Source organism: Falco punctatus, assembly GCF_963210335.1.
Source record: "Falco punctatus genome assembly, chromosome: 14".
NCBI classification, from domain to species: Eukaryota; Metazoa; Chordata; class Aves; order Falconiformes; family Falconidae; genus Falco; species Falco punctatus.
In genome coordinates, this window is record NC_137594.1 from 11,440,214 (window position 1) to 11,454,808 (window position 14,595).

At 38.3% G+C, this 14,595-nt stretch overlaps 1 protein-coding gene across 6 annotated transcripts in view; it reads left to right on the forward strand.

The window, feature by feature from the left end:
• LOC308053578 (transcription initiation factor TFIID subunit 4-like) overlaps positions 1-14,595 on the forward strand; it is a 152,414-nt gene that overhangs the window by 15,447 nt on the left and 122,372 nt on the right. For all 6 annotated transcript variants that reach the window (XR_013923672.1, XM_080364993.1, XM_080364994.1 and 3 more), the window contains exons 3-6: positions 8,565-8,702; positions 10,359-10,586; positions 11,489-11,611; positions 13,274-13,363. Coding sequence is in view for 5 of the 6 variants with exons in the window: in XM_080364993.1 (XP_080221119.1) it covers positions 8,565-8,702; positions 10,359-10,586; positions 11,489-11,611; positions 13,274-13,363 (579 nt within the window). In the remaining variant the exon portion in view is untranslated. The remainder of the gene's footprint in view (positions 1-8,564; positions 8,703-10,358; positions 10,587-11,488; positions 11,612-13,273; positions 13,364-14,595) is intronic.

Here is a 14,595-nt window from a genome sequence, read left to right on the forward strand (position 1 = left end):
CAAAGGCTCTGGAGCATGGGTGTGTGTCCCAAAAGGATGTATGTTGTCTGAAGCAGAGAGTCAGAAGTAGTGGAATGGATTCAGTCAGAAGAATCAGAATCTGAAAGTAACAGAATAGTACAGAGAAAGCAGTAATTAAGAGAAGTACCTGTAATAGGAAGATGTACTTGGTGTTTTACTGGTCTTTCACATTTACAGTCTTTCTGTTTTCTTTAATATATTCAAGAAAAACGTGAATAGGTACAATTATACCGTATAATAGTTTTAGTTTAGGTCCAACTGTAAAATCATATAGGATTGTAATGGGAGGGGTATTAACTACAGCTAACTACGCACTTTTTTTTAAGGGAAAAATTATTGCAAAATATTCAGGTATATATAAAACCAACACATTTTTCATGTTATATACATTCATCTTATCAGTGCAGCTGCAAGAGGCTTGCCTTTTTAAAATTGGTATGTCATGTTTTACATGAAAGTACTCAGTCTTCGATGAGTATTATATCATCATAATGTTTTGATACATTAAGAAGTATGTACTGTGAGTACTTTTTCAGTGATAACATGCTTGTTTGAAAAAACATTTAATGAAATAAAATATTTGGATGCTTAAAGCAAACATTGGTTTGAGTTAACTGCATAATTTAATTGAACAATTGTCTCTGTTGTTGTAGTTTCCTTTTAGATTTTGATAGACGTTAATTTTAGCTGAATATTAAAAAATTATTAATGTTGCCGAAATTTTATCTGCTATAGGATCTCAGTTAAGGTACAGGATTTTTAGGAAACAAGCTATAATTTGATGGAACTTTGGTTGATCTTAGAAAAATTTTGATCTGGATTCTTGTATTACAAGCAGGTGAAATAAGCGTGGGTTTGCTTGCATGACTGTATTCTTCAGAGATAATCAGTAAATTCAGAAGTATTTTAAAACATTATTTAGATTGCATTACATTTTTGCCTCTCTTGTTTTGAAGTTTTTACTTGTGAAATTATGAAAAATAGGTAGGTGCTGCCATCTAGTTTTTCTTTGCTGTGTTTCTTTTGTTTAACTACATTTTTCATTTGTACAGTTTATGGCTTTTAATGCTTTTGATGCAGATATTGTTTGGTGGTTTTCATGATCTTGATAACCAGTTGGTTTACATACATAACCAACCCCCCACCCCACCCCCCACCCCCCTGGAAAAGTTACTTATTTAAATTTTGAAAAAAGTAGAACTATTTTTTGTTGGTTACAAAATTGAAGTTCTGCTGTACACCAAGCAGATAAAGTGAATATCATACAGAAACATTAGCCTGGCCCATAATTTTCTATTACAGAATATCTGTTACTGGAGCTTACAAATCAGGTGAAATTGTGTAAATTGGAATTTTCATGAGAATGCTGCAGGAAATAAATTTGGTCTTAGAGTTTGCTAATGTTTTTGTTTCAAGTTTGATTCAAAATATGTTTTCCAGTATGAAGTTGCTTTGTATATTATTAGTGATCAGAAAAAGTAAAGTTACGTGTAAAGTTTGATGCTTTAGTCCAGATATTTAGGCACATAAGTGGGCTACTTAGCAGTTCTTCTGCTACAAGTATGATTACCTGTCACTTGATTTTTGTTTTCATTGCCTAAATTGTCCGTTCAATATATCAATAATATATATTGTTAAGAAAATGACGGTTCTAGCTTTGTTTTTTGTTGCTTTAGGCATTTTTCTAACTTCTGTGCTTCAGAATTTGAAGTTCATGATACAAATTTTACTGATTTGTTTTTTGTGTTTTGATACTCACTTTCTATTGTTTCACTTTACCATCCTTTTTTAAAAAGAAAAAAAAAAAAAGTCTTGAACTTGCGAAAAGTGCTGAATCACCTGCTCTGGAAGTGGCTATATTTTTGCTGTGAAATATGCTCAATGCAAGCAACAACAGCTTAGTCTTTGCTATCACATGTGATGTTGGGAGCAGTTCTAAACTTGGCTGATGTTTCACAGGCCTCCTGCTCTTGCTAAAGCAAATCTTTCAAATCTGAGATGGTTCTGATACTATGCTGTGTCTGTATTTTCAGCAGTGTTTATGTTGTCTTTTGGTAATTTTTTCCTCATTTATTGATCTTTTTCTTTTTTTCTGTCTCTTTCACACCCTTTCTGCTGTTTTGACAAATGCTCGTTTTACTTTTTGCTGAAGTTTGATGCAAATTGATAAATCTTTGTTGCTGCCTGAGGTTTGTTACCATTATTATCAAATAAGCTATTCTGTACTATTTCTTTTTTATAGACATTTTTTGGGCTTCTTGTACAATGTTCTGGAGAATACATTTGTGTTAGTAGGGCAGGTAGGCTGGAAGACCAGAGAAAGTAAAAAATTTATGGTCTCAACTGCGCTTTAACCACAAAATCACTTTCCTTCATGGCGAGTGAAACTTTTCTGTATAAGCAGATAAGTCCTCGCTACGTACAAATTCTACTGCTTACATTTTCATAGCATTAACGCATCTTTTAAAACTTCTTAGAAAACACTCAAATCATTAGTAAGGCTGTGAAATTAAACGTGCAAAGATTAGGAAATGCTGTAAAGAAGGTTCCTGAGCAATGTAATAGTGGCTCCCATGTGCATATGCATTATGTTGCATGACCACATACTGCTGTTATTTTTAATTTCTACAGTGTGTAGGCTGGACAGCCTTAATTAATTAATGAAGAATTATGTAATATTTTTTCTCCACTGTTCAGTGGGTTGCTTCAGGCTTATCTGCTGCATACTATCGAAGCCCCCCTCTGAAGTGGGAATTAATAACCAAGCAGGGTTTTTTGTGAAGCTTATCCCTATAACAACTTTCTCAATAATGCAGTTAAGGGGATTATTAGCTTCTTTTTATAAGTAGAAAACAGAGCTTAATTGTCTCTATTTTAAATAAATTAAAAATACAAGTTAATTTTTTGTGTTCAGTTTGACTTCCTTGTCTTCAGTTGCAGCCATAACCACTCCTCGTCACAAACTCCACATTTCAAGTTGGGCACTTGAAATATATGGCATAAGAATAGTTATTAGATTATCTGTATTTGCATGCAGCGCAAGCACTGAGCAATTGAGGCAAGGGTAGAATCTAATTTGTAGTGCCAGAATTCAGCTGCTTCTTATCCACCAGGTTCTTTGGATGAATTCTAGTGATTATAGATGGACCAGGCACTTAAAGAATGAGAAAGTACTTTGATAATGGATTATATGGATATTTGCTTACACCAACAGGATGCTGACCCTTCAGAGGTAGGGGTTTGGGACTTAGAACCCCAGATTACTCAAGGTCTCTTTGGTGGTCCCAGGCTCCTCTGCCTGTCTTGTCTAATTGCTCCCAGTTCTGTCCTGTGTCTTCCTTGCCTGTTATTCTCCTAGTTGGTGAACCCAAAAGGGGCATCACAAATGTGAGGAACACAGCAGCACCTCTCAGCTTTTTGGGTTCTGCTGCTTGACTCCAGTGATGCTGTGGTGTCTCAGAGCTGTGCTGGCAATGAAGGTTCTGCCTCTGCCGGCTGACATGTTAGAGGTTCTGCCTCCGGTCGTTTTCTGCAATTGTGCGCAAATGTCAAGTTTTTAAAGGGTTAGTACTTAGGCTCAATTTGGCTGTATTTTTACCAGAGTGAAAAAGTGAAATCACTGACATACAAATTACTCTGCATCTGACGTTTAAGTGCATGTTCCAGACAAACTATAACCAAAAGAACTGAGAGGCAGTCAATAAGTATATGAAGTTTTTCCATGAACTCTTTAGAAGTTTCACAGAATTGTAAGTATCAGAGAACAGAGTTTGGTAATGGGGAGTGTTATGGTACCTTCACAGTAGGGAGGGCTACAGCTGTGCGTATAAGAAAGGTTGTATAAATTAGGTGTTCTAAAATGATGAGGTGGGCTGAGCCTGGTGGGGGCCAGGTGCCCACCAGAGCGGCTCTGTCACCCCCCTCCTCATCCAGACAGGGGAGAGAAAATGCAAGGAAAGGCGAAAGGCTGGTGGGTCGAGCCAAGGGCAGGGAGATCACTCGCCACACAGCGGCACGGGCAGAACGGACTCGACTCGGGGAGATCAGCTGAATTTGTTACCAATCAACCGGGATTAGGGTAACGAGAACTAACCCGAGTGTTAAGAACAGCTTCCCCCCTCCCCAGGCTCAGCTTCGCTCCCGATGTCTCTCCCTCCTCCCCGCAGCGGGGCAGGGGGACGGGGAATGGGGCTGGGGTCAGTCCCGCACACGCTGTCGCTGCCGCTGCCGCCCCTCACACGCTGCCCCTGCCCCGGCCTGGGGTCCCAGGGGCTGCGGGTGGGGGTCTGCTCCCCGTTACCCCCCGGGGCTGGGGGCACAGCCTGCCTCGCCGGGGGCTTCCCCACGGGCTCCGGCGCCTGGAGCCCCCCCGGCCCCCTCCTGCCCTGGCCTGGGGGGCTGCAGGGCTGTTGCTCTCCCACGGGCTCCCTCCCCTCTCCCCCTGCAGCTGCTCTTGCGCAGGAACTTTCCCCCTTTTGAAACCCGTTATCCCAGAGGCGCTGCCAGCGTCGCTGCCGGGCTCGGCCTTGGCCAGCAGCGGGTCCGTCTGGGAGCCGGCTGGCATCGGCTCCATTGTGCACGGGGGAAGCTGCTGGCACCTTCCCACAGAAGCCACCCTGTGCCCCCACGAACACAGCCTTGCCATGCAAACCCAATATAGATAAGCTACCAGGTTTGACCTTTAGCCTTAAGCTCCTTCCAGTGTCTGTGATCCCACCTTGGTTTTCTCTTCATTAAGTTGTCTTGTATTGTTTGAGGCATCAGGGCACCTTAGGGTGGCCTGTTTTGTTCATAAGAAGTCTTCTGGATTAATGTTTAGAATTTAGTTTGATTTCAGATATTGCAAATTGAAATCTAAACTTAAAGGTCATATTCTGCTGAAATTGAGGTTTGCATAGTAGGTAGTGAAGCAATGTATGGGAAGACACAAAGAGGTGTCATGATGTGTATTGTGATAACTTGCCCCTGCTTTTGTGTTGATAACTTGCCCCTGCTTTTGTGTTAATGTTTGTTAAGATGCTGTTGGAGGATTTTCTTTCTTCCTTTTGTGGTTGATAGTGGCCAAGTTTGTTGACAGGACTGATCATGAAATGTATATGCAATATACTTGTCAAAATAAGCTCTCTGGCTTTGTAGTGCAGGGACTGTGTTGCTGGCACCCTATAGTACAAAATAAAAGTATACCACAAACCTGTTTCCGAGGATTTACATACATCAGTGGCTATTTAAATTGTCTTGATTTTATGAAGCTGGAATGCACTACGCAGTACCCAAAATTGGTCTAGGCCTGCCTTGGCAGTGACAAATAATCTTTGGTGTATTTTCTCGATATTCAAACGGCCTGCTTTTTCAAATGCAGCCTTGCATATTCCTTCAAATATAGAGGCGGCTTGTTAGTGCAAGACAGGCACAAGTGCAATTTGCTCCCATTCTTGCCTCAAGCTTTGCCTCTCTATTCATGTGTCCAGAGCTCTGGGGAGAAGGCCTACATAGGAAAGTGAAGATGAAGTTATTTAGAGACTGAATTTACAGGGGACAGAGTAATTCCACACTGTTTTCTTCCATGAACAATTCTAGTGTGTGCTTCCTGCCTTTGTGGAAGTGGCTTCTTGCATCCTGAAACTGGGATCGGCTGCCTTATCTGCATCACTTGTGCAGGCAGAAGGAAGCTTGGGACATCCCTTGTCTTAAGCTGGCCAGACGTGAGCCAGATTAGTTTTGAAATCCCAAAGTAACATCAATTTTGAAATTCCAAAGTAGCACTGTGTTGTGCTCCTCTGACAGTTTCTGATCTCTCTGTGTGGACAGAGCCAGCCCAAGTCTGTATGCAACAGGCTACTGTAAGCATTCTCCAGTGTTCCTACGGAGGTTGGTGGTGGGTTATGTACTGCATTCATGTTCTAGTTTCCTGCCTGCTAACGTCTGAGTACAGGGAAAAAGCCTCTTAAACATTACTTTCATGTATTTAGGATATGTAAAAATATGTGATGTGTTTAATCAAAAATAATACAGTTACATTTGAAAATGTATTCTTTTCTAAGCCTTTCTTGGTAGTTTTGGAGTTTAATAGCATACCAAACCTTAGCAGTTTTTCTTTGAAGAACATCATACATTCTTTTAGATTGTTCCAGTAGGAACTTGACACATTGGGTTAATTTTTTGTTTTTATATATTGTTGATAATTTTTTCCCTTTTGATGGATTTTTCATGAGATCTGTTTACGGCTTTCCTTTCATAGAAAACACAGCTATTTGTTTCTAAATAGTTTTTAGCAGTTCTTCTTGAAGCATTTGTGTTGGGGAGTCCTTAGAGTGTCTTCTAGCAACTTGTATCTGTCATTTGAAAATCATTTCCATGATACTTAATAATTTCTCTAGGCTAGTTCCTTGTTATGTTTCTCATACACTTGTTTCATACTTACCTTTTTTAACATTTATGAGTTTTGGAACAGCATTAGTAGACTATTGCGTTACTTTGTTTGCAGTTTTTTGGTAGTAAGGCTTTTTTTTTCATATCTAACATGTTAGTACACTTTACTGCCGTTTTGTATCAAAGGCTTTTGTCACTATTGATTTCTAAAACTGAGGGTGAATTTTAGTCTTCATGTTGCATAGTTTGCTCCTGTGGTCTGGCACAGTGGAGTACATACTTAGTTGAATAGTATGCTGTTATAACACTGAAATTTTGTATTTTGATTATATGCAGCGTTGTTTTCAAGTATGTTCCTGTGATGAATTGTGAGCACTTACTAGATGAGAAAAATTCTCTAGGTAGCAGTCTGAGCTATGTATTTGTGGATTTCTGGCCGCAGATCTTTCTCAGAACTGAGCAACTGCCAGAAGTTTGCCTGGTTATCTTGCTTGCTTTATAAATCCTCACCTCTGGAAGCTCTTACTGACAAGAAAGGGGCAGATATATCTCATGGGCATGTTGTATTTCTAGATTGGAAGCACTGATTATAAGCAAATGACCAAGATACACAGTATTTATGTTTTTAACTGCAAACATTCATTGAGTAAATATGGTTTCATTCAACCCATATTTTAAGGCAATTGGAGTAAGTGATCTTCTTTACAATGAAGAAAGTAAGTGTGGTATTTAACAACAGAAGAAGCTTCTTCCCAAAACCCCAGACAATTCTGCCTATTCACGGTGATGCTGTTTATTGTCTCTAGGATGTCTCAGTATATAAGACATCCCTAAGTCAAGATTTCAAAAATCTTGAATGCTATCCAAACAAAAAAAGAATGTTTTGTTTGGATGTCAGGTAGATTTTTTTATTTTATTTTTCCCCACCTTTTCCTTCCTGAGTATAGAAGGTTGATATACAGTAGACGATATTGTTGGACTGATCTGTAAGGAATGCTTGGGGTTTTGCATGCCTGCCTGGGCCTCTGTTCCTTTTGGAGATCTCTCAAGTGTACTGGGTGTACTTTGAAGACGTATTTTATGTAGGCTGAGTAGACAATGTAAGAATCTAAAATAAGCAGCTCTTTATAAAAATATTAGAGACATACATAATTTAAAATGTAAATCAAGGAATAACGGTTTTATCTTGTGAGAAACAGTATTGTCTATGATTTATTACTACAGCCACTTGGAAAATTTGTCTTTTCTAAGTATGTGTTTGAATATAAATCTTAACAAATATAAGTTGCAAGAGACCAGTGGAGCCTCTGATTTTAACGAGTGGTTCTCTTTTTGTCATAATTGCCATATTGTCTGAGGTATTTCTTCCATAATGGTATTTACATTCCTGTAGAATTAAATAACAACTTTCCTGGGTACATTTTTTAATTCCTAAATATTGTCCTTTTATATGATGGTAAGAGATGTCAACCTCTCAGGTAAAGTAAGTTACAAAACCACTATGTTTGCTGCATGAGAGATATACTGAGTTGTAGAGTATGCTACTGAGTGAGAGGCTATAAGCCAGTCATTTTCCTTTGTCTGCACTTAACATTCCAGTTGCTGTCCGGTTACAGAGTGTGCATTTATGACAAAGATTCCCCAAATGCTTAGACTTTATTTTTGTGCAAATTAATTTCCATATGTTTTAATCTGAAATTACATTTTCTGCTCTCTGAATTTTCTCTGCATGTTAATTTTCTTCAAGAAAAAGCAATAGAACAGGCCAGTAAATATCAAAAGGACCAATATGTGTTACTGGCAATTATAAACTCAAATCTTGATGAATACTGAAATGTAAATATTACAACTGAACTAATAGATCAATGTAACATCAATTTTTTGCAGGTCACATCCTATAGGATGTGACCTGCAAAAAATTGATGTTATATTCATTTCCACATATCTGTATGAAAAATAGCTTTTTAGGAGAAATACTGCAACCATACCATTGAACGTAAGAAAGCTCATTTTTGCATTATTTGTGAATATATATTTTAAAATGTATTACTAGTTTTGGGTTTTTTTTTTCAGCATTCATAATGATTATTCATGTAATCAGTATTATAAAAAAGTATTGGAAATCAAGTTTATAAGGAGGAAAAAATATAAAATGCTTATTTTTCCTTTATTAGCAACCAACTTCTGTAGCCACATCTACTGTCCGCCTAGGACTTCCAGTGCAAGCCAAAGTTGTTCCATCAACTGCTACTCCTGTCAGTGCTACAACTGCTGCGACTCTGCCTGGAGGCTCTATTCTTTCACATACCACAGTAAGTAGTAAGAATATAAAAAGCAAAAGATGGGTGAAGAAAATGATGTTTGTAATTACATAGTTTTTTCAAAAGTGAATTTTAATGTTCGTGTTTGTTTTTATTGCAAACGTAATACCAGGAATAATAATGAATGTATAGTCAGAATGTGCTATGCAGGTGCTGAGTGATAGCCTAGATCTTATTTTCTAATGTTTCATAGAATCACAGAATGGTTTGGATTGGAGAGACCTTAAAGATCACCTAGTTCCAGCCTCCCACATGGGCAGGGACACCTTCCACTGGAGCAGGTTGCTCAAAGCCCCATCCAGCCTGGCCTTGGACACTGCCAGGGATGGGGCATCCACAGCTCCTCCAGGCAGCCTCTTCCAGTGTCTCACCACCCTGACAGATTAGATATTAGGGAGAAATTCTCTACTAAGTCTGTGCTCTTTTTAAAACCGTTAGCCCTTGTCCTATTGCTACAGACCCTTGCAAAAGTCTGTCCCCATCTTTCTTATAATTCCCCTCCCTTTAAGTATTGAAAGGCAGCTATAAGGTTTTCCTGGAGTTGAGTTTTCTCCAGGTTGAGCAACCCCAATTCCATCAGCCTGTCTTTTTTGTACCCCCAATGTTTTTTGGGGTAGTGTAGATGCAGTTTTAAGCAAGCTTTATTTTAAAAGAGAAAACTTAAATCAGCTGGCCTCACAAATACTGTTTCGGTGGTGGACATGCGGCACTATGTTTGTTCCCCATCGAGAACTGTGGTATCTGCTGTATGGTCACCAGTGCTGCAGGACCCATGGCATCACCTGTGGCATTGCAGTGCCTGGGTCAGCTTGTTCTGCTGCTGCACCCAAGACAGAGCAAAGCTCTGCTGTCAGGCTGGATTGGGAGGTTCTGGTGGCTTCTGCTCAGTGTGTTAGGCTACTTGGCTGAGCTCTCTGTAGCTTCTGCAGTCTCATTTGGTGTGTCTGAGATTTTTTTGGCACTTGGAAGAGTGGCTTATTAGGTCAGATAAAGTGTGAGAGCTGAACTGGATGAGGGTGGGGGTGTGTGTACGTGGTGTTCTGTGCAGCCTGATAAGCTTTCCAGCCTGCTAAGGTTGAGGAGTGTGCCACATGGTATATGGCCCAGCTAGGTCCATCCAGGACAGTTTGATTCACTAGGTCTTTGCCCTGGTGCAAAAGCATATATGCTGCTACTGGGCTCACCACTATTTAGGAAACCACTAATGGTTAATACCAGATTCACTAGTGTTAGTGCATTTGTCATCTGGATCTGAGCTGTCATTGTAACTGTGGTATAGATAATTGTAAACCTGATGACATGAGCTCAGATCATTGGGAACTGAGTTGTTACATTAAGGGCCAAATTTACAGAAAGTTGAGTTTGAGAAGTCACATCATCATGGTGATCTTACATGGCTGGATAATAGCATCTTATTTTTTAGTGGCACACTTATTTTTGTAATAAAAAGAACTTTATATGAGGACTTCCACTGTTCAGTAAAGGGTGACAAAATTAGGGTTATAAGTAAGGTCAGTGGTTCTATTTGTCAGCATGGCTGTATTTGAAAGGAAACAAGTTTTTCTTGTCAGACTTTCAAGAACTTTATGATAGAGTAAAAGATTTTAAAGAAGATAATCAGCTTTTTTCAATATAAAATATTAATAGGTATCAGTAGCTACAACAAGTGCTCAAAATTTATTCAAGACAACAGTAGCAACTGGAACGTCGGCTTCTCAACAACCTGCAGTAATTACTGGTGGACAAACTCAAGCTTCAGCACAAAACCAGGGTCAGCCTCGGCTGCCACTTCCACCTCATACAACAGCACAAGTACCAGCACAGCCCCAGGTCATACCAAGCTCTCCTGTACCTGGAACTACAGTTGTATCACAGGTAAGTTTTAAAATACTAGATACTTGGTCTCCTTAGTATTTCCTGAACTTCTCAGGTCTATTCAGAAACAGAAAGAACTTTTCCTGCATGCAGGCACGCTTTCCATGATGGAACAAACACTTTCCAAAGAAGAAAACCTTCCCCTCTTTTCAAGTAAATTGGATACCAATTCTGAGAGGAAGAACACATGTGGTTGGCTCTCCCCATCCTGCCATGTACATGTCAGTAGTGAAAGAACCATTCTGTTTCTGTAGGCAGAAGAATCAGGCCTTCAGTCTATGAACTTTGTTAATTATCATGTTGCTGATCCTCAAAACTGTGGTTACACTGAAGTGTAATGTTTCTGTTTCTTGGAGTAATAACACCATATAAAAACAATGGCTTGAAAAATTGAAGCTTTTTTTACTACTGATGAAGAAAAGATTAGATATGGTGATGTTTGAAGAGTTTCTAATTTGATTTTACTGCTGTAGCTGCTTTGTACAAAAAAACGTTCTGAATCAATTTAACAAATTTAGATAGCTTGGGGAACATTGTACATTGTGTATTGAGCATCTCAAAGGAGATTGCATCTCACAACAAATTGTTGTGTTACTTCTCATATTTAAAGTTATTTTTATCAAAACAGACTGTAAAGTATTAAATATATTTCTTTCATTGTTTTGTGGTTTGGGGTTTTTTTTTGTTAGTATTTGTGAGGTATGATGTTCAGTTACATAAAGAAGTGAAGAAAATGTCAGCTAACTAGCAGCAACTGTAAAATAGCTGCAGATGTATGTCAAATATGTCCTGCCTGAATTGGGACAGTTTCATAATTTTCCCCTGTTATAGTGATCAGAGCACGCATTGATCCTAACGGAAAATAGCATGGATCTGATATTTGTTTTCTCTGGCTTTTGCAGGAAATGCAAGAGAATGTGAAAAAATGCAAAAACTTTTTAGCTACCCTTATAAAACTTGCTTCTCACAATTCACCATCTCCAGAAACATCCCGTAATGTGAAAGCTCTGGTTCAAGATTTGTTGGTAAATACTTAGTTATCTTCATTTTGTCAGTTACCGAGTAAGCTTGTTATTTACATGTGCTGAAAACTACTGCTTTGATCTTAACCATTTTTTTTTGTTGTAATAAAAGTGAAAGGAGTTGGGCTGCATCAAAGTGGTATGTTTCATGTCTTCAAAAATCTGTTAAAGGTAGGCTTTCTCTTAGTTTCTGGAAGGGGAAATGCAACAAAGTATGCATTTGTCAAAAGCACTTTTGTTTTGATGGATAATATTTTGGTCTTCTATTTAGAAAAATAGAGTAAAATACAGGATTTTTCCTTGAGGATGCGTGAAGTTTCTTTTTCTCCAAACCATGGTCTTCTCTGAAACAGTAAGAAGCTATTAAATGTGGTTTAGAGTTTCTTGGACTGAAGGAAAAGTATTTTGCTAAGCTGCTGAGTCCGAGCAGTTCTGCAGGCAGATGCTGCTGCATGGGGCCTTCACTGCAGGTGGATTTCAAGAGGCAAAGTTGTGTTTCTGCTAGACAGAGTCCTTGGGCTGAGAAGAAGTCTGACTTACTGTAGTCTGCAGTGCAACAGATTTTTCAGTGAATTTCATAAATGAGTTGCAAACAGATGTTACTGTGGAGCTGAACAAATGATCAAGCTTCTTAGAAGAAATAATTATAGTCTATGAAGAACTTGGATTTAAAAGTATTAAAATATGATATGTATTTCTTTGAGTTCATTGACAGAGAAGCCTGTCTATTTTAGACAAGCCTAAGACTTTCTTTAAGTATGACCCATTCAACAATAATACAATTCAACAATAATAAGTGGTTCCAATAAAACCTCATTTTAACTTTTGAAAACTAGGAAAGATTAACTAGGTGAAGGTAACTACTTTAAATATTTTAAACAAAGTAATGAGACACATGACATGATAAATGTACTTATTGAAGGTTGTTTTGGTTTGTTTGGCTTTGTTCTTGTTCTCTATCAGTGCAGGAAAGCTAATGAATGTTCTTATTACAACCTGAGATTGTACGTAATGGTACTGGAGTTTTCTGGTATTAACTACTGAATATGTGAAATATATATATTCATAAGTGTATATTTTGTGAGTATATACACATGTCTACCCATACACACATTTGTATAGGTGAAAATTCTGTATATATAATTACATGTACGCTTTTTATATATGCATATGCTTTACATCTCTTTTATATATAAATACACATACGTATATTCTACTAACTTAAACTGGACCTTCAAAATTGGTTTTGGAATGAAGTAAAGATACTTTCTTATTACAGGGGCTGACATATTTTATAATAGTTTGTAAGGTTAGTTCAACAACCTGTTTTTTTTAATTAATAATTTTTAAAAGAAATCCCTATGTAAATGTTAGTGGGAGAATGGAGTCCTAAAAAGGACTTAAGTGTTTGTGGGATCTTGTTGCTTCTTAAATTGTGCATCGCAAAGGGAGCTGTCTGAATTCTGAGTGGCATATTACATATATAAATTACCTCTTGACAGAAGGATTTTATAGAGAGGAGTTGAGGGACTTGAGCTTTGAAAGTTATTCTTGGTATGGTAGCCTGTTTAGCTAGAGATACATACATATATATTATCTGGAAAAAAAACAACCAGACAACTGAACTGAGTTTTTGATGATTTTCTTTTTTTCTTCCCCGTGAAGGATGCAAAGATTGATCCGGAAGAATTTACAGGCCGCCTTCAATCGGAACTCAAATCATCTCCTCAGCCATATCTTGTACCTTTCCTTAAGGTAATAAGAATATTGTTTAGATAAATTTATTTCAGTGCAAATGTCGGTACGTGAAATTTTAGCATATAGTTTTTAAGCGGAAATAGCTTCACCTGTCTAGAGCAGGACTACTCAGTTTTACTTCGTGCTGGCAATATCTTCTTGGCTGGAAGTCACGTGCAGGCTCCGTTGCTGCGGGGCCAGCCAGGTGCTGCTTTCTGCTTCCTTCCGCGGCTGGGAGCTGTGGCTGCTGCTGCAGCTGCCTGCGCCCTGACGGGCTGCAGGAATGGTAAGAAAGGGGATCCCTACAGGAGGGAGACCTCATGTGTTTGGGGCCTTGGTTTAGGTTTAAGAAAAATTTTATTTGTCATCCAGAGCTGATCTGGAGTTTACTGCTTGAGGAGCCCTGATCTAGAATATTGTAGTAATTAGATTCATATAAAAAAGCACTTACTCCCTAGCTTGGAATTCATCCATTATCTATTCTGTAGTGATCCTTTACTGTTATAATGTATATACTTTTCTGTGGTAGTAGGTAATGTTTTTTGTTAAGAAGTTCAGCTTTCACGTTTGGAAGAGTCAGAAGTTATTTCTATAGAATGCTTCAAGTAATTTGATAAGCTTTTTCCATATTGTTTTTTTAATCTACCTTTGAGTCATTGATAACTTTCAATGTATGTGTCATGGTCATTATGAAAAATGGATAATGCTGTTGAAATAACTGATTAGCTGATCCTGCTTGTAATCTGGAACTAATCTATAATAGAAGATCTAATGCGGTACCAAATGGATTTATTGTTGGGTCCTAAGTTGGTATAGGTGGGGGAAAATTTAACTTCTAATTGGGTCTTGTACCTTAGCTACAATAGTTTCCATATGCAAAATTATATACAGGCATACAAAGCGTGTTTAATTATGTCCCAACAAAACCACAACTATAATTTAAAAAGCATTTTTCTTCTAGTCCTTCTCAGTTTAGGGCAGATTTCCTTTCTTTCTTCTCTCACTTCAGCTTTTCTTCAGAACTCTCTCCGTCTGCTTCTGGTTTTTCAAGTTATCATTAACCCTTTTTTTGTGCCTTTTCCTGCTCTTATACCACAGTCACTTTAGCATCATGATAAGTTTTAACTTGCTTCCTTTCTTTGAAGTCTTTTCTTGGCAACCGGTATTAAGTTTTTAAATAAATATTAGAAGTTTAGTAAGAACTGTGGCTTGGGCTAAACACTGTTGCATTCTACAGCTGCCTGGGGGGA